Source organism: Cervus canadensis, chromosome 12, assembly GCF_019320065.1.
Source record: "Cervus canadensis isolate Bull #8, Minnesota chromosome 12, ASM1932006v1, whole genome shotgun sequence".
In the NCBI taxonomy this organism is placed as follows: Eukaryota; Metazoa; Chordata; class Mammalia; order Artiodactyla; family Cervidae; genus Cervus; species Cervus canadensis.
The window spans coordinates 54978425-55003963 of NC_057397.1; the positions used below are offsets into that span (position 1 = coordinate 54978425).

The 25539-nt window shown below is 39.7% G+C and overlaps 1 protein-coding gene across 5 annotated transcripts in view; it reads right to left on the minus strand.

The window, feature by feature from the left end:
- OXR1 (oxidation resistance 1) overlaps positions 1-25539 on the minus strand; it is a 486852-nt gene that overhangs the window by 222021 nt on the left and 239292 nt on the right. For all 5 annotated transcript variants that reach the window (XM_043483377.1, XM_043483381.1, XM_043483380.1 and 2 more), the window contains one exon: positions 11013-11209. In XM_043483377.1, coding sequence (XP_043339312.1) covers positions 11013-11209 — 197 coding nt within the window. The remainder of the gene's footprint in view (positions 1-11012; positions 11210-25539) is intronic.

Here is a 25539-nt window from a genome sequence, read left to right on the forward strand (position 1 = left end):
TGTCATGGGTCAAAACCATTCAGGATCTCAGAGAGCTGATCTTAGCACTTTTCCAGGCAAGTTGATGCCTAAACCTCTCTTAAGAGGTAACAGCTGTACTTCAGAAAACAAAACCCAAACTTTCCAGTACATGTGCTCAAATTTGTTACATTCCCTTGATATTTCATTTTAATATTCTTTACTACAACTTATTCTTTTCTTGGTAGAAATGAAGAACATCTGGGCACCTCCTCTTTAAAACAATGCTGGGAAGCTTGAGAATCACTAAATTTCCCATCAATCATTTTCTTCATGCTGCAAATATCAATTCTTCATGTTGCAAATATCAATTCCATTAGTCTTTTCATAAACTAATTCTATGCCAAGTGAAAAACAACTCTTCGAAAAAAATATATTATTAATACATCAAATGCCCTGTAATTGAAACCAGCCTAATTGATTTTTAAGAACTGTATCATTTATTTGCTAGGATGTTTATAAAAATTGTATAAGATTTAAACACATTTTACCAAGTAACTTTTCTATTGCCTTCTTCCCTTAACCTGTTTTACTGTTCTTTAAAAACTTATTATTCTTTGACAAAGTGTTAAATATACCATTTATTTATAGCCTGTTTTTCCCAGTAGAATATAAGCACCTGAGCACTTGGACTTCATCTTATTTTCTCTTTTATTACTGGCACTTCAAATAAGACCTGGTGTGTACTAGGCATTTAGTAAGTACTTATTCAATTAATAAGCGAATAGGTTAACAAATGAAGAAACCTATTTTCATATATGGAAAATTCTGAGTTAAACACATGCACTAAATAAACCCAGAATTTGTTCCTCTGGATATAACTAGAAATCACTGTGTAAAGAATAGTGACTGGTTCGTCACAGGTGGTATCCAACAAAGAGAAGGTGGTACAGTGAGATTAATATAGAAAGGATAAAAAGCAAAGACCAGGCATAACGGCAAACAGGAGATTAAAAGCAGTGAGCAGATTGTCAGTTCCCTTGACAAGGTGAGGACCTGAAAGGAAGTCTCAACTGAAGGAAAGTTCCAGAGGTATTATTCAGACACCTGTTGGCCAAGGAGTCCCCTACTGGCCCTGTTTGGAAACCCCGCAGAGCTGGGAACCTGGGAAGGCTAAGCTCAACCCTTTTCTGTCTTCTCCTTGAACTTTCAGAGAGCATTTAAGTAGTGCAAGTAATTAGAAAAAGGGCTTTAAATATAAGATACGACACCATTAAACTCCTAGAAGAGAACAGAGGCACAACATTCTCTAACATAAATAGCAGCGTTTTCTCAGGTTGGTCTCCCAAGGCAAAAGAAATAAAAGCAAAAATAAACAAATGGGACCTAATCAAAGTTATAAGCTTTTGCATAGCAAAGAAAACCATAAAACAAAAAGACTACCTAAGGAACAGCAGAAAATATTCTGCAAACAATGCAACCAACAAGGGTTTAATCTGCAAAATATACAAACACCTCATACAGCTCAATATAAAAACAAAAACCAAACAAACCAATGAAATAATGGAGAGAGAGCCTACACAGACATTTCAACAAAGAAGACATACAAATGGCCAACAGCCATATGAAAAGACGCTCAACACTGCTAATTATTAGAGAAATGCAAGTTAAAACTATAATGAGTTTTCACCTCATGACAGTCAAAGCAGCCATCATTAAAAACTTTACAGATAATAAATATTGGAGGGGGTGTGGAAAAAAGGAACCATCCTACACTGTTGGTGGGAATGTAAATTGGGGCAGCCATTATGGACAACAGGATGAAGGGTCTTTGAAAACTAAACACAGAGTTATCATATGATCCAACAATCCCATTCTTGGGCACATATATGGAAAAGACAAAAACTCTAATTTGAAAAGATGCATGCACCCCAATGTTCAATGTAGCGTTATTTATGATATCCAAGACATGGAAGCTACCTAAATGACCATCAATGAATGGATAAAGAAAATGTAGTATATGTATGTGTGTGTGTGTGTGTGTATGTATGTGTATATATATATATGGAATAAAGCCATAAAATGAATGAAATAATGCCATTTGCAACAACATGGATGACCTAGAGATTATCCTACCAAGCGAAGTAGGAGAAAGATAAATATCATATAATATCACTTATATGTGGAATCTAAAAAAAAATGATAGAAATGAACTTATTTACAAAACAGAAACAGACTCATAGACATAGATGACTAACCTGTGGCTACCAAAGGGGAAGGGACTTCCCTGGTGGCTTAGACGGTAAAGCGTCTGCCTACAGTGCAGGAGCCGGGTTCGATCCCTGGGTCGGGAAGATCCCCTGGAGAAGGAAATGGCAACCCACTCCAGTACTCCTGCCTGGAAAGTCCCATGGATGGAGGAACCTGGTAGGCTACAGTCCATGGGATTGCAGAGTCGGATACCACTGAGCGACTTCACTTTCACTTTCACCAAAAGAGAAAGGTTGGGGAAGGGATAAATTGGGAATTTGGGATTGACAGATACACACTACTATATATAAAATAAACAACAAGGCCCTACTGTATAGCACAGGGAACTATATTCTACATCTTGTAATAAAGTATAAAAGAAAAGAAACTGGAAAAAAAATGTATGTGTAACTGAGTTGCTTTGCTGTACAACAGAAACTATCACAACATTAGAAATCAATTATGCTGCAATTTTAAAAAATAAAAATGAGGGCTTTGCTAACTCTATACACTTTTTATTTTCTAACAGATATCAAGGTTTTATGATCTTAGTCACTGCTCCTCACAGCAGGGGTTCCAATCCTTCTCTAATGCGCTGTTTTCAAAGCTCTTCCTTCAACTGAACTTTTAACAGATCTTCTCCCTCTTTCTCCACTGAGAAGGGCAAGGATCCTCACCACCACCTCCCCCAGCATCCCTCTCTCACTCCTCTTTCCCATCCCTAGAGTTTATTGAGCACTTACTGTGTGCCTTATACAGAACTAAGTGTTGGGATTAGTGAAATTTATGGCATCCTTCCCTCCTCATAAGAAGTGGCACTTGGCATGGAGACAGACAACACAAGAAGATAAGGAAGACAGGTAAGTGCCCGACGCAAGGCAGCTGATAAACAAGGACAGTGGAGGGTGCTGAATAGTGACCGGATCTATGCAGTCAATAAACAGCCCCTGTGTTTTTACAATCTGATGTGATCTGTCCATCTTCTGGATTCCACTGCACTTGGGGTGAACCTCCCCTGCTCCTCCTGCTCCTCTCTCGTCTCCCCTCTGCACCCCACCCCTCACCATGGCACTGGGGGGCATCTGTCTCATGTTCCACTCACTGACGTGCCTGCTTTAACCAGACACTCCCTCCCCCCACCCCCCACACAGTAACCACCTTGAAAGCAGAGATCTCTGCTTTACTCTTTTTATTCTGAACAGCATCTGCTATAAGGCCTCCCACAGCAAGGTCTGATAGGAAATTAATCAGCATTTGGCGTGTCACTGAATGACTCTGATTACAGAGCATCTATTCAAGAGCTGTCCCACTTCCTGTCAAGGGAAAAATCTCAGAATGGAAAGAAGTCAGCACTTTTACTAACAGTCACAGATGCTGGAATTTTGGCTTTAAGACTCTGAACCAAGAAACAAATATTACCTGGACCGTACAAGCTCAGCTTAGGGAGCGATGGGACACTTTGGGATCCTATGCGCTTAGTCTTCTTCACTACCTCTATGCCTACTTTGCAACTCTTTCAGAAGTCCTTGCATGTAGTTCTCTGAATAAAGGTAGCAAATAAATGGAGTACGAAAAATATGAATCTATTATTTGATTTCATCTTCCATCTGTTTTTTTTTTTCCTTCTTCTTCTTTTTGGACACAGCATGAGGCTTATGGGATCATAGATCCCTGACCAGAAAGCAAATCTACGACCTTGATAGTGAAAGTTTGGACCCCTAACCACTGGACCACCAATGAATTCCCTCATCTTCCATTTTTAAGTAGGGATTATGTTTCTGAAGGCTATGCAGGTTCCTTATATAAACTGCCAAACTCAAATGGTTTTATTGAGCACGAACAAAAATTAGAGCAGGGAAGAATTCGATTCTGTTTTCATCTGTTTAGCCATTAGAGCTAGTCCACTAATTTAATGTTGTATCATTCTAGTTCTAATTAGCACTTTTGTTTAAAAATAATCATAGAATTTTAAGTATGTGAAGAACTTCAAATATCTAGCCCAGTTGTAGGTCACAGCTCCTTAACAGAACATGCAACCAATTTAGTGAGCTAAATTAAATGACTACATTAAATTTAAATGACTGCATTTAAAACATGAGAAAATAACAATCAAAATGAAGAGAAAGGAAACGTTTCCTGAAAATTTTTTTCAGCTGTGTTGTGGTTGAGTGTGCATGGGGTAAGTAGTGTAAAATGTGTTAGGCAGAATGCTAAGACAGTCCCCAATATTTCTTACCCCTCTCACCCTTCCGGTGATCCCCAGGCCTGTGATGGTGATAGACATCACTCCCATGATTAGCTATTGCCGACTTTCAAACAGGGAGATCGTCTCTGTGGCTCTGACCTAACTACATAAGCCCTTTAAGAGCAGACAGCTTTCTTGCAAGCCCAAGGAGAGAAAGTCAGAGGTGCATTATGGGAAGTATCTGACATGCAGTTACTGGCTTGAAGATGAAAAAGGTCACACGACACGCGAAAAGCGTGGCCTCTAAAAGCTAAGAGTGAAGCTTCAGCCAATATCCAACAAGGAAAAGGGGACCTCAGTTCTACAAAGGAAAGGAATTGAATTCTGCCAACAAAAGGAATGAACTTGGAAGCATTTATTCCTTTTGTTGGAAGTCTATCTTTCCCTAGCTGGACCAATCTGCAAACAAGAACTCAGTCCAGCTAATACCTTGAGTTAAACCTTGTAGATACCCTGAGCAGAGAACTTGGGCATGCTATGTGGACTTCTGGCCTGTACAACTATGAACTGATAAATGGCTGTTGTTTTAAACAGCTAAGTTTGTGGTGATTTATTTCATTGCAATAGAAAGTGTATACAGTATTTTACATGGTCATATGTAAAATAAAGAGTGCCAGAGGGAAAAAAAAATAGAAAGACCAATTTGCTCTAAATCTATCACTGTACACATGAGAAAGTTAAGGTCAGTTCAGTTCAGTTCAGTCACTCAGTCGTGTCCGACTCTTTGCGACCCCATGAATTGCAGCACGCCAGGCCTCCCTGTCCATCACCAACTCCCGGAGTTTACTCAAACTCATGCCCATCGAGTCGGTGATGCCATCCAGCCATCTCATCCTCTGTTGTCCCCTTCTCCTCCTGCCCCCAATCCCTCCCAGCATCAGGGTCTTTTCCAGTGAGTCAACTCTTCCCATGAGGTGGCCAAAGTATAGGAGTTTCAGCTTCAGCATCAGTCCTTCCAATGAACACCCAGGACTGATCTCCTTTAGGATGGACTGGCGGATATTCTTGCAGTCCACGGACTCTCAAGAGTCTTCTCCAACACCACAGTTCAAAAGCATCAATTTTTCGGCACTCAGCTTTCTTCACAGTCCAACTCTCACATCCATACATGACCACTGGAAAAACCATAGCCTTGACTAGACAGACCTTTGTTGGCAAAGTAATGTCTCTGCTTTTTAATATGCTATCTAGGTTGGTTATAACTTTCCTTCCAAGGAGTAAGCGTCTTTTAATTTCATGGCTGCAGTCACCATCTGCAGTGATTTTGGAGCCCCCCAAAATAAAGTCTGACACTGTTTCCACTGTTCCCCCATCTATTTGCCATGAAGTGATGGGACCAGATGCCATGATCTTAGTTTTCCAAATGTTGAGCTTTAAGCCAACTTTTTCACTCTCCTCTTTCACTTTGATCAAAAGGCTTTTTAGTTCCTCTTCACTTTCTGCCATAAGGGTGGTGTCATCTGCATATCTGAGGTTATTGATATTCCTCCTGGCAATCTTGATTCCAGCTTGTGCTTCTTCCAGCCCAGCATTTCTCATGATGTACTCTGCATATAAGTTAAATAAGCAGGGTGACAATATACAGCCTTGATGTACTCCTTTTCCTATTTGGAACCAGTCTGTTGGTCCATGTCCAGTTCTAACTGTTGCTTCCTGATCTGCATACAGGTTTCTCGAAGTTAAGGTCAAGTGATGGTAAATAACTGTGCAAGACTGTATACTTAGTGACAGGAGCTGCACAGAAAAAGCTCTTTCTTAAGCCACAGTCCTGATACGGTGATTACAATCATTTAAGTTTAGCTAAAGACTCATATATCTCACATCAAAAGAGAAAAGCTTTTCCCCTACTTATTACAAAACAACAAAATTTTATTATACTTCTTGTAAGATGAATTATTCCCCTACAAAAAGTAATGAATTTATGCTGCGCCATGTTTTGGCTGCTATAATAGGCTTAACATATTTCTGCTATTAGGAATAATTACGGACCTGAATCTACTGCCTACACAAGGAGGTAATAATTCCTCTTTCCTAGAGTTCTCTCAATAGGAACTAGGTCCGTAAACAAGTTCATGAGAGATAAAAGCTGAGAGATCAAAAGAAATTTCTAGAAAAGCTACTGCAGCCACTCAGCCACTAAGGGACATTTAAATAATTCCAAAAAAGCTTTAGCTCTCTTTTAAAACATCATTTATTTTAATTGAAGTTCTTTTTTTAGTTTAAAAATTCCCTGAATTATTGCTTGCCTTTTCGTAAATCACTGAAGTATAGTACTATACTTCATTGTACGAAGTATATACTATATATACTGAAGTATATACTATACTTTGTTGCTAAATTTAAATGTAGTAGCCAACTTAGCCACAAGAGGGTTTCTCCAGTTGTGTGAGTCATAAGTTGAGGCACTGAAAGCTATGTTTATTTGTTTTTTAAAAATTTCTACTGAGTACAGTTGCTTTACAATATTGTGTAGTTTCTCCTGTACAGAAAAGTAAATTAGTTATATGTTATACATATATCCCCTTCTTTCATTTTCCTAGAGTTCCTAGAGTTGCCTAGTTTTTAGTTTTTCAGAGTTTCCTGTGCTATATATTAGGTTCTCATTAGATATTTATTTTACACATATGTGTGTGTGTGTGCATGTGTGCACACCCAGTCATGTCCAACTCTTTGCGACCCTATGAACTGTAGCCAACCAGGCTCCTCTGTCCATGGAATTTCCCAGGCAAGAATACTGGGACGGGTTGCCATTTCTTTCTCCATGGGATCTTCTGACCCAGGGATCAATCTCCCATCTCTTATGTCTCCTGCACTGAGGCAAGTTCTTTAGAAGCTGAGCCATCAGAGAAGCGCATTTTATACATCAGTTCAGTTCAGTCAGTCTGTGTGTGACTCCTTGAGACCCCATTGACTGCAGCATGCCAGGCTTCCCTGTCCATCACCAACTCCCGGAGCTTGTTCAAACTCAGGTCCATCGAGTCAGTGATGCCACTCAACCATCTCATCTTTTGTCATCCCCTTCTCCTCCTGCCTTTTATCTTTCCCAGCATCAGGGTCTTTTCAAATGAGTCAGTTCTTCCCATCAGGTGGCCAAAGTATAGGAGTTTCAGCTTTAACATCAGTCCTTCCAATGAACACCCAGGACTGATTTCCTTTAGGATAGACTGGTTGAATCTCCTTGCAGTCCAAGGGACTCTCAAGAGTCTTCTCCAACACCACAGTTAAAAAGTATCAATTCTTTGGCACTCAGCTTTTCTTTACAGTCCAATTCTCAAATCTATACATGACCACTGGAAAAACCATAGCCTTGACTAGATAGACCTTTGTTGGCAAAGTAACGTCTCTGCTTTTTCATATGCTGTCTAGGTTTATACATAGTAGAGTATACGTGTCAATCTCAATCTCCCCATTCAATTATCCCTCCCTTCCCTGCTTTGTAACCATGTTTGTTCTCTACATCCATGTCTCTATTTCTCTTTTGCAAATTAGTTCACCTGTACCACTTATCTAGATTCCACATATAAGTGACATGATACAATACTGTTTTTCTCTTTCTGACCTACTTCTCTCTACATGACAGTCTCCAGGTCTCTCCATTTTTCTGGAAATGACACTACTTTATTCCTTTATGACTGAGCAATATTTCACTGTATATATGTACCACACCAAAAAATATCTTTAAACAGAAGGGCATATTGGCCAGTGGATGGGTTAGTTGGCATGGTTAACTTCAGTGAAATTATCCGGGAATTGCAGTAAAAATATCACTCTACTATATTTTCAATAGAAACTCTTTTGGCTCACCTCTTTGTAGAGGGGGTTGGTATCATTCTGAGTGACACAGAGGCTAATTCTAAAATGTCATGAGAAGGTTAATTTCATTCACAGAGTCGGCTATCTCTGGCTCACAATTTTTTCTTTAATTCCTATCTCTTATCCATAAACAGAGACTATAGTACTTAACAAGAGTTGTGAAGATCAACTGAGATAGAAGGAACTTAGCTTATGCCTGGTATTGAGAATTACTCATAAATGGCAATTAAAATTGTTGTTGTTTATCACCAACACATTTACTAAGGGATACAAAATAGACTTGTTCTGCAAAATGATCTTTCAACACAGGTGATTACATGGTTGCTAATATTTCAATCTTGAAAATGTCTCCAGGTCCAAATTAGTAGAAGGGTGATATCAAAAAAGGAAAGTTGACTATTTTTATCTCTATTTTAACATACAGTCATGTCACTGACAACGGTTATGAATAAAAGTCTTGCAAATTCAAAACTTAACCATTCACTAGTGGCAGGGCTATTTAAAATAACACAGTTCACCTTTATGCAATTCAAACTTATGATTTAGACTTTCATTTTCCATGCTTAGCTCTTTACTTCCTTTGATCAAGCTGGTCAATCTTTTGCCCTCATGTTCTCATCTTTAAGAAATATTGAAGTTGAAAGATAAGTTTTATTTTCTGAAGGAAAAATACTGTCATCTCAGCTAGTTAATAAATCAGAAAAGCAGCAGATGGTGGTGGACATGTTGAAAGATGGAAGGAGAAGACACTGGGAAATGGAGAGAGGCAGTTATGTAAATGTCATGGGCTTTTTCAGCTGATTGCTTGTTAGAACTCTGCTATTATAAGTTTTACAAATGGAAATATGTTCCTGTCTACCCTCTCTCATATCAAGTCTCATTATAGGTGACCACTGACATCCTGAAAGACACCTGTTAAAAAAGTAAGACACAAATTTCTTCATCTGGAAAGAGGAAACCTGAGGATAGATATAGGAAGAAGACACAATGGGAAGAGAAAGCATGGTTTTAGGCACCAAATCCTGAATACAACTAGACATACATGGAAGCATCTTTTTAAGTGTGAAGGAAGTAATTTAACCCAAAGACAGAGTAGAATGACTGCACAAAGTCACATAGAAAACTGGTGTGGGAATCAGAATCAGAAATCTGATATGATTATATTTCTAGATAGAGACACTAAAATATCTGAGAAAAATAATACAAACATCCCATATTGGGAGTGCTATTTAAAGGGGTACTGGATACAATGTAAAACATGAGCCCTTTGATGTAACTTTGGTAAAACCATTAAGCCAACAGCATCTACCATTAGGGCTTTTGGTGATGACTAAATCTCTCCAAGAAATAATAAGCAACACCACCACATCCATCATCTTCTTGGGTAAATTCATCTCCCCCATGCATGACCTCTACCATATATATGTCTAGCAACTTTTGTCTCAATTAGACCGAAAAAACTGAAAATTGTTATTGAGAGGTAGAAATCAAGGTCAAAGATATGATAAGCAGACACTGGTACATAAAAGTGGGCAATGCAACTTATTTGTATTATCTCAAACACTTTATTTAGGTGTTAAAGTTCAGAATTATAGGATATTATTCTACTTCAGAAAAAAGGGACACAATGTGGATAGGTTACTTACAATACTGAATATAATATGAATGCTATGTAAATAGTTCCAAGTGTACAGCAAATTTTGGATGGACATGAGTTTGAGCAAGCTCCCGGAGTTGGGGATGGACAGGGAAGCCTGGCATGCTGCAGCCCATGGGGTTGCAAAGATTCGGACATGACTGAGCAACTGAACTGAACTGAATGTGGACAGACCCTATCCATAGCCTACTACCTTACCATACAATGGGATCTGGATGTGATTCACTCTCTCCAATGTAAAGTAATGTGCAAGGTGAAAACAGACCAACGACATAATTTGTCCTTCTTCAGAATGTAATAATTTTCTATTTTCTTGGTGGCTTTTTTAGTTATAGGCTGACATCAACCACCATCTCAACAACCTGACAGAACAGGGTCAGCCACTTGAGAGCCTGGAGGGAGAATGAAAAGAACAAAAACCAAAACCCACGAAAAAGCAGGAAAAAAACCAGCACTGGCTAAAGACTGGCAAAAATGAAAATATCAGCATATAAGCTTAAAACTTAGAAAATCATATATATATATATATGTAAGTTACTTCTGTTAGGCAGGATATAGAAAGTCTTCAGGCCTACTCTCTTACTTAACTTTGCCGGAGGCTTGTGGTACTTTTCCAACTCTACGTTCAGGTTGTATGAGAAAATGTCCACAGAAACCATTAGAAGTACAGTTGCCCCTTTGTATCTGCATGTTCAACATCCACATATTCAGCCAAACAAGGATTGAAAATACTTGGGGAGAAAAACTCAGAAAGTTCCAAAAAAAAAAAAAAACCTTGCAATTATTGTACACCCAGAACTACTTACATAGCATTCATATTCTATTTGGTATTATAAGTAATCTTGAGATGATTTAAAATATATGAGAGGATGTGTGTAGGTTCTATGCAAATATTATGCTGGTTTATATAAGGGACTTGAGCATCCTCAGCTCTGGTGTCCTTTAGGGGTCCTGGAACCAATCCCCATGGATACTGAGCAACAGTTAAATATATTATATAAACAAGGGGACATTTACCACAGCACCTCACATTCACTGTTCTGATTGGATAGACCTCATTTACTTATTTGCATAAATCATGGTACTCACCAATGGTGTAGAACCTCTTCAGCTCACTTCTTCGGGAAGGATGTTTCTGGGAATTTGCTGTGTTGTTCTGTTCTTCTTCAATGATGGGTGTCTTGGGTGCCGGGGGTTTACTGGCTTGTGGCATTTGCTTTCCTGCACCAGCCAAAGGGTTGAACCCTGGAGCAGTAATATCCACCGACTGGGACTTTTTCTTCAACCTACAGGTAGAGCATACCACATGTGGTAACTCCTGACTCCAGAGAGATACACAATTTTTTTTTTTTTCACATTTATCTCCATCATAATTTTTTTTCAACAACAGAGCTACATTTGGCCTTGAAAGAGAACAAGCTTTATTCAGAAATTACAGATCTTCCCTGCTGTTGCTGCTGCTAAGTCACTTCAGTCATGTCCGACTCTGTGCGACCCCATAGATGGCAGCCCACCAGGTTCCCCCGTCCCTGGGATTCTCCAGGCAAGAACACTGGAGTGGGTTGCCACTTCCTTCTCCAACATATCTTCCCTACAGTATTTTAAACCCTTCAAATATTTTAGAAACTAGCCAAGGGGAGGGGATCTTCTAATCAGAACATTTCATTAAAATACATTCAAATGTAAGGTGATAAAGGACTTGAACTGTTCGAATAGCAAACTAAAATCTGGCTTCAGACAAACACAATGCACTGAGCAACTGCTTGAAGTTTTGAACGGAGTATTTTTTAATGTCACAGTAAAACATTAGTTAGAAACAAATAACTGCAACTCCCAGAAGAATAATGAAATGTTTATCTGTATAACTAGAGGCTGCCAGTGCTTTTCTGTTTCATTGGTAACAGCATCTTAGCTGGAAAAATTATAGAGTTTATACTGTTTCTCCAGATACTCTCAATGACAGTAAGTATACTACCTCTCATCCTAAACTTTAGAGAGTGGACATCAGGTCTAACAGGAAAAGCAAAAGCCACACAAGCACGAGAACATTTTTCTTGGTGTAAAAATAATTGGTAAGTGATATGTATGCCTGAAACTCAAATACTTCAAGCTACACAACCTGATATTTGTAATGTAACTGAACCCTAAGCCCAGCATACCCTCGGCGCTTGGTACTTTTGGAGGCTAATGTTAAGTGTCAGTTTTTAAGCCTTAATTCCCTACAGAAAACTAGTTGACAGTTTTATCAGTTATGGTAATCACACCTGCGCATTTGCAATTTCCTAAAAGTTTCATAAAACTTCACACCTCCAGGTTTTATTCAAGCTTTTCCAGTGTATTAGCTCCACTTTCTGCCCCACTGGTCAGACCCTGCTCCTGCTTCTACACTTGCCTTAGATGTGGCCTTCTCTTGGGCACTTTCTATGACACAGGCCTTGGTGGCCTGACACCACTCTGCATGGGAGGTTATTCATAATGAGCTCTCAACAAGCCTTTATTAAACTGAATTTATCAGAGCAAAATCTTTGTTAAAGGAATAGAATATACCAATTAGTAAAAGATTCTTTAATGAAAGCAGTGTTTATTCAAATTTAGTCATTTTATTATCACCTGTAGGATATCTGTTATATTTCAGTTCAGTTCAGTTCAGTTGCTCAGTCATATTCGACTCTGCAACCCCATGAACTGCAGAACACCAGGCTTCTCTGTCCATCACCAACTCCCAGAGTTTACTCAAGCTCATGTCCATTGAGTCGGTGATGCCATCTACCCATCTCATCCTCTGTTGTTCCCTTCTCCTCCTGCCTTTGATCTTTCCCAGCATCAGGGTCTTTTCAAATGAGTAAATTCTTCGCATCAGATGGCAAAGTATTGGAGTTTCAGCTTCAGCATCAGTCCTTCCAACGAAAATTCAGGACTGATTTCCTTTAGGATGGACTGGTTTACATACTACCTATGTGATCTACTTAATATTCATGAAAATTGATTTGCTTTATGAAAATTGCCAACAAATATATTAACAAGTGCTCGAGAGCACTAGTCATGAGAAATATAAATTAAGACCACGTCACACTCAAAACAGAACCACCAGAATGGCTAAAATGTCAAAGACGTGACATGAAGTGTAGTGATGAAGCGCAATTGGAATTCTGGGACATTGATGGTGGAGACCACTCTGGGCAAATTCCTGCCATGATCTTAGCTGAAGGCATGCATCTTTTGAGTCACTCATTATATTCTTAGTATTTATCCTACACAAATACAGACATATTCACCAAAAGGCCCAATCAGGAATATTCATAGAAGCACCATTTATGAATACATAAATATCAAAAAACAGCCCAAATGTCTTACCAACAGTAGAAATGGGTAAATAGGTTGTGATAATAATCATAAAATGGAATTTCATACAGCTCTGGAAATGAAAGAACTACAGTTGCTTGTAATGACATGGATGGGTCTCATAAAAATAATGTTGAGCAAAAGGAGACAAAGGCTCATGCTATAGAATTCAATTTATATAAAGTTCAGATAGAACTATCAAACTCTCTATGCTATTAAAAGTGTGGATAGTGGGGAGTTATTACATTGATGGGCTTTCCAAGTGGTATACTGTTAAAGGATCCACCTGCTAATGCAGGAGGTACAAGAGACACAGGTTTGATCTCTGGATTGGGAAGATCCCCTGGAGAAAGAAACAGCAACCCACTCCAGTATTCTTGCCTGGAAAATCCCAGGGACGGGAGAGCCTGGCCATGGGGTTGCAAAGAGTTGGACATGACTGAGCTATTGAGCACACACATTACATTGACAGAGACATGAATGGCTTTCTGGGACTCTGGTACTGTTCTGTTTCCTGATCTGGGTTCTGGGTACCAGGATGTGTTTACTTTGTGAAAATCTAATCATCTACAGTTTCTGCATCTTTTCTGAGTATACACTATACTCCAATAGAGTCTCCATTGGAAATTGGCTGAATTTTTAACTTATTCATTTAAAATCAAGATTATATATAGTTACTGAATAGCTGCTTACCCCAAAGCAGTAAGAAAAAAAAAACAGAATGATTGGGGACAATAAAAAGAAACAGAATGAAAGTCTTGCCTCCAGCCTCCCAAAGTCAGCCAGAGTAGAGTGAATCTAAAGAAGAATCCTTTCCTCACTGGGTTGGCTGTACCTCATCCCCCTGCTTTCCATGAACTGAAAGAGGCTATTCATTCATTCCTTGAAAGGCTACTTTGCATCAGCTAATATTTTTGGACCAGGAACACACAGCAAACACAAAGGGGCAAAATATCTGCCATCATGGAATCCTTATTCTCATGGAGGAAGACAAATAATAAGTAACAAAACAAACAAATATATAACCAATCAGGTGGTGAAAAATGCTGTGGATTAAAACAGAGTAAAAGGGACAGCAAGCAAAGGTGTCCAAGCATACTGTTACATAAAGGACAGCCAACGGAGGGCTCTCAGACCATCAGACTTTTGAAAAGAGACCTGAAGGAAGAAGTCGTGAGCAATTTGGGGAGCAGTATTTCAGCAAATGGAGAACTTGTTTTTCTGTGTTAGAGGAACAAAGTGACTGGAGGAGAGAAGCAGGAGATGAGGTCAACAAGATGGCCCCCCATCAACAAGAAGGGGGGCAGGGGAAAGAGGACAGATTATATAGAGCTTCAGGGTCATTTAAGAATGAGCAGGAGAGGGTCTGATCTAAGGAGGCACGTATGATGACTGTATTTTAAAACACTTTGTTTGCTTTGCTGAAATCAGGTTGAAGGCTGTATCTCCAAGTTAAGCAAACTGCATGCAATGACCTTCAAGGAGTCAACACCAAAAATCACTTAGAATACCACATACCTGAGTAGACCAGGTTTTACTTTGCCCAGGATTATGTACTTATTAATGCTGTAATCCTTCAACATCACCATTCTTGTCCGAGTCTGGAGTTTATGTACTGTAGCTAAAAGTTACAGTAGTGCTATGAGCAGCATTAAGATTAATAAGAAATAAACTGAAGGTCATCGAGGCAACAACTTTGATTTGTTCCAATGTGGTTTTCCAAAGAAGCACACTTAGGCATACAAAGATGTAGACTACACTGAAAACATATTAAACCCAAGAAACTCGAAGAAATCACCAATATTTGACCATTTTCACCTATAGAAATGTTAATTCTCTATAGGGAATTTTATAGACTTTATTTCAAGATCAAACTTGAGTTTCAGCATAAAGCAAGTTTTTTTTTGGGGGGGGGGTGAGAGAGGGGGTGTGAAGGAGTAGGGATTGAAAAGAAAGGTGCTACATTTTACTGAAAGAAATCCAACTGCTCTTTGCATGTGTGAATGCTTTGTCGCTCAGTCCTGTCCAACTCTTTGCAACCCCAGGGACTGTAGCCTGCCAGACTCCTCTGTCCATGGAATTTTCAAGGCAAAAATACTGGAATGGGTTGTCATTTCCTTCTCCAGGGGATCTTCCCAACACAGGTATCAAACTCACATCTCCTGCATTAGCAGGCAGATTCTTGACCAGAGTCACCTGGGGAGCCCAACTGCTCTTTAGTTCTCAGCAAATATTATTTTCAAGATGTAAATGTGACAAGTTTTATCTTCAATCCACACAGCAAACTATTGCATCACCAGAAACTGCTTACATTTTATGCTGGCATGTTTTAGAACTGATCAGAGTTGCTAAATTTATGTCTCACACTAGAGAACATCAGCAATGAATCTTAAATGTTTGATAAAGGGCTTGATACTTAATTAATGAAATTCTCTATCACTTCAAATACCTAAGTACTCTACAAATCCTTTTATAGCTTCTGGAATAAGCAAAGGACAAGGACAGAGGCAAGCAGTCTATATTTTCTGTATTTTCCCTCTTCTTTCTGCTCTTTCCCACCAGACACTCACCCCAATCAAAACTTAAAGGTGTCATGTTTTCACTGTTGTCGACGGCGTCTGGAATGCTGCTAGTAGGTTTGTGGGCTTGCTTAAGGAAAGACTTCTATTTGCATGATCTTAGAAAGGAGAACTGTGTGGGTAACTGAATTACTCCTTTAAGGAATCTAAAAATGACTACTGTGGTTGACAAGGAAACCTGCTAAATGCTACCTTCGATTTCCATATTTCATGAAAGGGGAAGTCTTTGTAAATTTTTAACAATGTTCTTAATTAAATGTGTTAAACAAATGTAAATATAGCATAATGGCCTATGTAGGTGTATGGGAGTAATAAATGAAACACTACAACTAGAGACAAAAAGATCTCTCAATAGATACCAAGAGGATCTTTGTTTAATGTGCTTTGCATCACTAAAGGAAAAATAACTGTCGACATCATAGAAGGGGAAAAGGAACTGAATAAAAAGAGGCATTCGAGAGGGAGGAGCCAAGATGGCGGAGGAGTAGGACGGGGAGACCACTTTCTCTCCTACAAATTCATCAAAAGAATAACTGAACGCAGAGCAAACTTCGCAAAACAACTTCGGATCGCTAGCTGAGGTCATCGGGCGCCCAGAGAAGCAGCCCATTGTCTTCGAAAGGAGGTAGGACAAAATATGAAAGATAAAAAGTGAGACAAAAGAGCTAAGGACGGATATCCGTCCCGGGAGCTCCTAGGCGGCATTGCTTGGGGTAGGGTCCGGGCCGAGTGCCCTGAGGACAATCGGAGGGAACTTCTGTGAGTTGCCAACTTGAACTGTGGGAGACCAAAAGAGAGAGAGTAAATTAACCGGCCCGAACACACGGCCGGCCGCTCGCAGAACAAAGAGACCGAGAGGGTCCAGAGAGGAGCTCGCAGGCTGCGGACTGGCCCAGCCCCGCCGGAGGCAGGAGGCAGGGGGGAGGGGAAGGTCGCGGAGAGACACAGGGCGCAGGCACCCGACCGGCGCGGGTGGGGACTGGGGCTGGGGACGCGGAGGGCGGAAGGCGCGCGCGCCCGACTGGGGCCAGCGGAAACTGAGACTGGGTCCGCGGAAGGGAGTGGGCGCGCCACACCTGGGTAGAGTGCGCCCACCAAGCCCCTGGCTGCCTGGACCGCTCTGACGGGGAAGGCACAGAGAGCAGACGCAGCTTTTCCTTCAGCGCTTTTGTGGAACACCCGAAGGCTGGAGCCTCGCGCAGCGCGGGGCGCGCTCCATATAGAGCAGCCGGGAGCCTGAGCAGCGCAGACGGAGAAAGCAGCGTCAGCCCCTCCCGGCAGCGCCAGCCCGCCCCCGCGGCGCAGGCCTGTCCCCACGGCGCCAGCCACTCCCTGCAGCGCAAGCCCCTCCCTGCCCCGCAGAGCGACGGAGCTAGCTACCTGGGTGAGAGTCCACCTCCGCCTGCCTGTGTCACGGCGGAAATGAGGCTCTGAAGAGACCGGCAAACAGAAGCCAAATAAACAAAGGGAACCGCTTCAGAAGGGACTGGTGCAACAGATTAAAATCCCTCTAGAAAACGCTGACTACACCGGAGGGGCCTGTAGATATCGAGAAGCGTAAGCTGGAACGAGGAGCTATCTGAAACTGAGCCGAACCCACACTGACCGCAACAGCTCCAGAGAAACTCCTAGATATAATTTTACTTTTTTCTCTTTTTTTTTTAAATTTTTTTTATTTTTTTCTTCTTTTTCTTTTTTCTTTCTTCTCTTTTATTTTCCTTTAAAATCCCCTATTACTCCCCCATTACTCCTTAACTTTCATTTCCACAGACTTTTACGATTTTTTAATTAGGGGGAAAAAAAAATTTTTTTTTTTCTTTTTTTTTTTTTTTTCTTTTTCTTTCTTTTTTTTTTCTTTTTTTTCTTTCCTTTTTCTCTTCTATTTTCTATTTTTCTTTTTCTCTTATTTCTTTTAAAGTCCTCTAGTACTCCTCTACTACTCCTTAATTTTCATTTTCAATACACTATAACCTTACAAAAAAAAAAGAAGAGAAGCCCTATTTTTAAACCGAAGATTATTCTCTCCCAATCTTGACTCTCTGTTTTCTACCTCAGAACACCTCTATTTCCTCCTTTCCCCTTCTCTTCCCAATCCAATTCTGTGAATCCTTGTAGGTGACTGGGCTACAGAGAACACTCTGGGAACAGACAGCTGTGTAGATCTGTCTCTCTCCTCTTGAGTCCCCCTTTTTCTCCTCCTGTTCATCTCTATCTCCCTCCTCCCTCTCCTCTTCTTCATGTAACTCTGTGAACCTGTCTGGGTGTCCCTAACGGGGGAGAATATTTTAGCCATTAACCTAGAAGTTTTCTTATCAGGGCTGTATAGTTGGAGAAGTCCTGAGACTACAGGAAGAATAAAACTGAAATCCAGAGGCAGGAGACTTAAGCCCCAAACCTGAGAACACCAGAAAACTCCTGACTACATGGAACTTTAAGTAATAAGTGACCGTCCAAAAGCCTCCATACCTACACTGAAACCAACCACCACCCAAGAGCCAATAAGTTTTAGAGCAAGACATACCACGCAAATTCTCCAGCAACGCAGGAACATAGCCCTGAACATCAACATACAGGCTGCCCAAGGACACACCTAACACATAGACCCATCTCAAAACTCATTACTGGGCACTCCATTGCTCTCCAGAGAGAAGAAATCAAGTTCCACGCACCAGAACACTGACGCAAGCTCCCCTAACCAGGAAATCTTGACAAGCCAATTGTCTAACCCCACCCACTGGGTTAATCCTCCACAAAAAAAAGGAACCACAGACCTCCAGAATACAGAAAGCCCACTCCAGATACAGCAATCTAAACAAGATGAAAAGGCAAAGAAATACCCAACAGGTAAAGGAACATGAAAAATGCCCACCAAGTCAAACAAAAGAGGAGGAGATAGGGAATCTACCTGAAAAAGAATTTAGAATAATGATAATAAAAATGATCCAAAATCTTGAAAACATAATGGAGTTACAGATAAATAGCCTGGAAACAAAGATTGAAAAGATTCAAGAACTGTTTAATAAAGACCTAGAAGAAATAAAAAAGAGTCAATTAAAAATGAATAATGCAATGAATGAGATCAAAAACACTTTGGAGGGAACCAAGAGTAGAATAACGGAGGCAGAAGATAGGATAAGTGAGGTAGAAGATAAAATGGTGGAAATAAATGAAGCAGAGAGGAAAAAAGAAAAAAGGATCAAAAGAAATGAGGACAACCTCAGGGACCTCTGGGACACTGTGAAACGCCCCAACATTCGAATCATAGGAGTTCCAGAAGAAGAAGACAAAAAGAAAGGCCATGAGAAAATACTCGAGGAGATAATAGCTGAAAACTTCCCTAAAATGGGGAAGGAAATAGCCACCCAAATCCAAGAAACCCAGAGAGTCCCAAACAGGATAAACCCAAGGCGAAACACCCCAAGACACATATTAATCAAATTAACAAAGATCAAAAACAAAGAACAAATATTAAAAGCAGCAAGGAGAACAAAATTAACACACAAAGGGATTCCCATAAGGATAACAGCTGGGTCTACATCATAGAAAACTCCGGCAGACAGGGAATGGCAGGACATACTGAAAGTAATGAAAGAGAATAACCTACAACCTAGATTACTGTATCCAGCAAGGATCTCATTCAGATATGAAGGAGAATTCAAAAGCTTTACAGATAAGCAAAAGCTGAGAGAATTCAGCACCACCAAACCAGCTCTTCAACAAATGCTAAAGGATCTTCTCTAGACAGGAAATGCAGAAAGGTTGTATAAACGTGAACCCAAAACAACAAAGTAAATGGCAACGGGACCACACCTATCAATAATTACCTTAAATGTAAATGGGTTGAATGCCCCAACCAAAAGACAAAGAGTGGCTGAATGGATACAAAAACAAGACCCCCATATATGCTGTCTACAAGAGACCCACCTCAAAACAAGAGACACATACAGACTAAAAGTGAAGGGCTGGAAAAAAATATTTCATGCAAATGGAGACCAAAAGAAAGCAGGAGTCGCAATACTCATATCAGATAAATAGACTTTCAAATAAAGGATGTGAAAAGAGACAAAGAAGGACACTACATAATGATCAAAGGATCAATCCAAGAAGAAGATATAACAATTTTAAATATATATGCACCCAACATAGGAGCACCGCAATATGTACGGCAAACGCTAACAAGTATGAAAGAGGAAATTAATAGTAACACAATAATAGTGGGAGACTTTAATACCCCACTCACAACTATGGATAGATCAACTCACAAGAAAATTAACAAGGAAACACAAACCTTAAATGGACACAAGGACCAGCTAGGACTAATTGATATTCTATTGGACATTTCCCCCAAACAATCAACTTCAACCTTTTTCTCAGTGCAACACGGAACATTTCTCCAGAATAGATCATCATCCTGGGCATAAATCTGGTTATATAGAGATATATAAAAATTGAAATCAATCCAGTCTCTTTTCTGACCACAGTGCACGTAATTAGACTCAATTACAGGAAAAATATAGATATATATTAAACATTGGAGGCTTTAAATAACTACGCTTTGAATAACCAAACAAATCATCAGAAAGAAAACAAAAAAGAAATAAAAAGATGCATAGAAACGAATGAAAATGAAAACAAAACAACCCCAAACCTATGGGACACTGTAAAAACAGTGCTAAGGGGAAGGTTCATAGCAATACAGGCTTACCTCAAGAAACAAGAAAAAAGTCAAATAAATAACCTACCTCTACACCTAAAGCAACTAGAGAAGGAAGAAATGAAGAACCCCAGGGTTAGTAGAAGGAAAGAAATCTTAAAAATTAGGGCAGAAATAAATGCAAAAGAAACTAAAGAGACCATAGCAAAAATCAACAAAGCTAAAAGCTGGTTTTTTGAAAAAATAAACAAAATTGACAAACCATTAGCAAGACTCATTAAGAAACAAAGGGAGAAGAACCAAATTAACAAAATTAGAAATGAAAATGGAGAGATCACAACAGACAACACTGAAATACAAAGGATCATAAGAGACTACTACCAGCAGCTCTATGCCAATAAAATGGACAACTTGGAAGAAATGGACAAATTCTTAGAAAACGTATAACTTTCTCTCAAAACTGAACCAGGAAGAAATAGAAGATCTTAAAGACCCATACAAAGAGGTATCGAAACTGTCATCACCAAATCTCCAGCAAACAAAGCCAGGACCAGATGCTACAGCTGACTTCTACCAAAAATTTAGAGAGCGCTAACACTATCTTACTCAAATCTTCCAGAAACTTGCAGATGCAGGTAAGCTTCCAAACTCATTCTAATGGGCCCACCATCACCCTAATTCCAAACCAGACAAAGATGCCACAAAAAAAGAAAACTACAGGCCAATATCACTGATGAACATAGATGCAAAAATCCTTAACAAAATTCTAGCAAACAGAATCCAACAACATATTAAAAAAATCATACACCATGACCAAGTGGGCTTTATCCCAGGAATGCAAGGATTCTTTAATATCCACAAATCAATCAATGTAATACACCACATTAACAAATTGAAAGATAAAAACAATATGATTATCTCAATAGATGCAGAGAAAGCCTTTGACAAAATTCAACACCCATTCATGATTAAAACTCTCCAGAAAGCAGGAATAGAAGGAACATACCTCAACATAATAAAAGCTATATATGACAAACCCACAGCAAGCATCACCCTCAATGGTGAAAAATTGAAAGCATTTCCCCTGAAATCAGGAACAAGACAAGGGTGCCCACTCTCACCACTACTATTCAAAATAGTGTTGGAAGTTTTGGCCACAGCAATCAGAGCAGAAAAAGAAGTAAAAGGAATCCAGATAGGAAAAGAAGAAGTGAAACTCTCGCTGTTTGCAGATGACATGATCCTCTACATAGAAAACCCTAAAGACTCTTCCAGAAAATTACTAGAGCTAATCAATGAATATAGTTAAGTTGCAGGATATAAAATTAAACACACCGAAATCCCTTGCATTCCTATATACTAACAATGAAAAACAGAAAGAGAATGAGGAACATACCATTCACCTTGCAACAAAAAAGATAAAATACTTAGGAGTATAATCTCCTAAAGAAAACAAAGGACTATACTAGAAAACTATAAACACTGATGAAAGAAATCAAAGAGGAAACAAATGCAGATGGAGAAACATAACCGTGTTCCATGGATTGGAAGAATCAATATTGTGAAAATGGCTATTCTACCCAAAGCAATCTATAGATTCAATGCAATCCCTATCAAGCTACCAACGGTATTTTCACAGAACTAGACCAAAGAATTTCACAATTTGTATGGAAATACAAAAAACCTCGAATAGCCAAAATAATCTTGAGAAAGAAGAATGGAACGGGAGGAATCAACTTGCCTGACTTCAGACTCTACTACAAAGCCACAGTCATCAAGACAGTATGGTACTGGCACAAAGACAGACATATAGATCAATGGAACAGAATAGAAAGCCCAGAGATAAATCCACGAACCTATGGACACCTTATCTTTGACAAAGGAGGCAAGGATATACAATGGAAAAAAGACAACCTCTTCAACAAGTGGTGCTGGGAAAACTGGTCAACCACTTGTAAAAGAATGAAACTAGGACACTTTCTAACACCATACACAAAAATAAACTCAAAATGGATTAAAGATCTAATGTAAGACCAGAAACTATAAAACTCCTAGAGGAGAACATAGGCAAAACACTCTCCGACATAAATCACAGCAAGATCCTCTATGACCCACCTCCCAGAATATTGGAAATAAAAGCAAAACTAAACAAATGGGACCTAATGAAACTTAAAAGCTTTTGCACTACAAAGGAAACTATAAGTAAGGTGAAAAGACAGCCCTCAGATTGGGAGAAAATAATAGCAAATGAAGAAACAGACAAAGGATTAATCTCAAAAATATACAAACAACTCCTGAAGCTCAATTCCAGAAAAATAAATGACCCAATCAAAAAATGGGCCAAAGAACTAAACAGACATTTCTCCAAAGAAGACATACAGATGGCTTACAAACACATGAAAAGATGCTCAACATCACTCATTATCAGAGAAATGCAAATCAAAACCACAATGAGGTACCATTACACGCCAGTCAGGATGGCTGCTATCCAAAAGTCTACAAGCAATAAATGCTGGAGAGGGTGTGTAGAAAAGGGAACCCTCTTACACTGTTGGTGGGAATGCAAACTAGTACAGCCGCTATGGAAAACAGTGTGGAGATTTCTTAAAAAACTGGAAATAGAACTGCCATATGACCCAGCAATCCCACTTCTGGGCATACACACTGAGGAACCAGATCTGAAAGAGACACGTGCACCCCAATGTTCATCGCAGCACTGTTTATAATAGCCAGGACATGGAAGCAACCTAGATGCCCATCAGCAGATGAATGGATAAGGAAGCTGTGGTACATATACACCATGGAATATTACTCAGCATTAAAAAGAATTCATTTGAATCAGTTCTAATGAGATGGATGAAACTGGAGCCCATTATACAGAGTGAAGTAAGCCAGAAAGATAAAGAACATTACAGCATACTAACACATATATATGGAATTTAGAAAGGTGATAACGATAACCCTATATGCAAAACAGAAAAAGAGACACAGAAATACAGAACAGACTTTTGAACTCTGTGGGAGAATGTGAGGGTGGGATATTTCAAAAGAACAGCATGTATACTATCTATGGTGAAACAGATCACCAGCCCAGGTGGGATGCATGAGACAAGTGCTCCGGCCTGGTGCACTGGGAAGACCCAGAGGAATCGGGTGGAGAGGGAGGTGGGAGGGGGGATCGGGATTGGGAATACATAAAACAAACAAAAAAAAAGAGGCATTCCCCCCTTGGCACGGCTTCGACAGGCAGACCGCCTTGTGTTTCATCACCTGTGCCTCTTCTTATTCCTATGTTCTTGTGAACAGAAAAGAATTATTCCTACTCCTCAAAACATGTATTCCAATACCTTCTTTCATCATCATAACAAAGTGAGTGAGTGAAGTCGCTCAGTCGTGCCCGACTCTTTGTGACTCCACGGACTGTAGCCTACCGGGCTCCTCTGTCCATGGGATTTTCCAGGCAAGAGTACTGGAGTGGGGTGTCATTTCCTTTTCCAGAGGATCTTCCCAACCCAAGGATCGAACCCAGGTCTCCTGCACTGTAGGCAGACGCTTTACCGTCTGAGCCACCAGGGAAATCCTCATGGTAACAAGGTTGGACATTTTTCTTAGACTCAGTTTCTTCATCTATAAAATGGGGGTAAAACAGAACCAGGAAGGTTCTGAGACTAAGTAAATATCCTATGGAAAAGTACCTAGCATAGTACCTGCATGGAATGCAAGCTCCAGTCTCTTTAAGGGGATATAATTTTGTTCACACTTCTATGGATGCTGAGGAAATGATATCAACTTCTGCACAATTTTTAAAAACTTTTTATTTTATATTGGAGTATAGCCATACATATACAGGTATCCATTCTTCCCTGGGGCTTCCCTGGTAGTTCAGTTGGTAAAGAATCTTCCTGCAGTGCAGGAGACCCAGGTTCAATCCCTGGGTCAGGAAGATCCCCTGGAGGAGGAAATGGCAACCACTCCAGTATTCTTGCCTGGAAAATCCCACAGACAGAAGAGCCTGGCAGGCTACAGTCCATGGAATCACGAAGAGTCGGACATGACTGAGCACATATGCAGAAGGAAGGAACTTATGTTGACTTTAATAGAAACATAAGAAATCTTTCACTCATTTCAAGATAACAGAGTAGAATTCATGAATATTTTGGCTAAGGGCTTAATGGACATCCCGGAGCCCAGAGCTCGTGCCAACAGTGAGTGAACGGCTTTAAGCTGTTCATCACACAGGACTTCTGCCCAAGATGTGGGTCAATCCTCTATTTCAACAGCTTTCACCAAGGAGAAGCTTGCTCTAAACTTCTTCATGTTTAGCCCTTTATTACCCTGGTTTATTACCCATCATATTCTTCTGGTCTTACCTTTCCTTTCCATCTCACACTGTGGGCTTTTCACCTTCCCATCACCTCCACTCTTCCATCATCTTCCCTTTAAGTCATTACCAAGCAGTACTTTTCATCTTTCTTTGTCTGTTATGCTTTTCATTTTTTAACAGTTTTGTTAACTTGTTTGACTACTGCATGATAGAACTCTACCTTAAGCCTGAACTAAACTCTGGTATGACTTACGTATGTAAGAAAAACATATTTCCATGTAACTGGAGTTATTAACTGGAATTACTTCTCTCCCATCAAGTGGAATTTAAATTGTACCTTCATGATAATTAATCAGATATGTTCCTGAGCTCTGCAGCTACCTGAGAAAAAAATGAACCTCCTATTATCATTTACTATGTAGTATTAGGATGCCTGTAGCAATAATGGAAACCATTGGGGAAATCTACTATAGTATAATGGGAATATTCCCTAGGTCATAGGAAAAGTTTGGTTGGGAGGCTAAAACTTAGGGAAGCTGGAATCCAACCAGGATATTTGGACTAAAAAGCCATGCTTTAGAATAGGAGATAGAGAAAAATTTCAGCTCTAACATTCACCAGCCATGTAATTTTGGACAAGAGCTTTGACTGTCTGGGTCTCTATTTTCTTACTCATAATGGTGGTATTCATACTATATGTCTGCTTGACTCACGAAA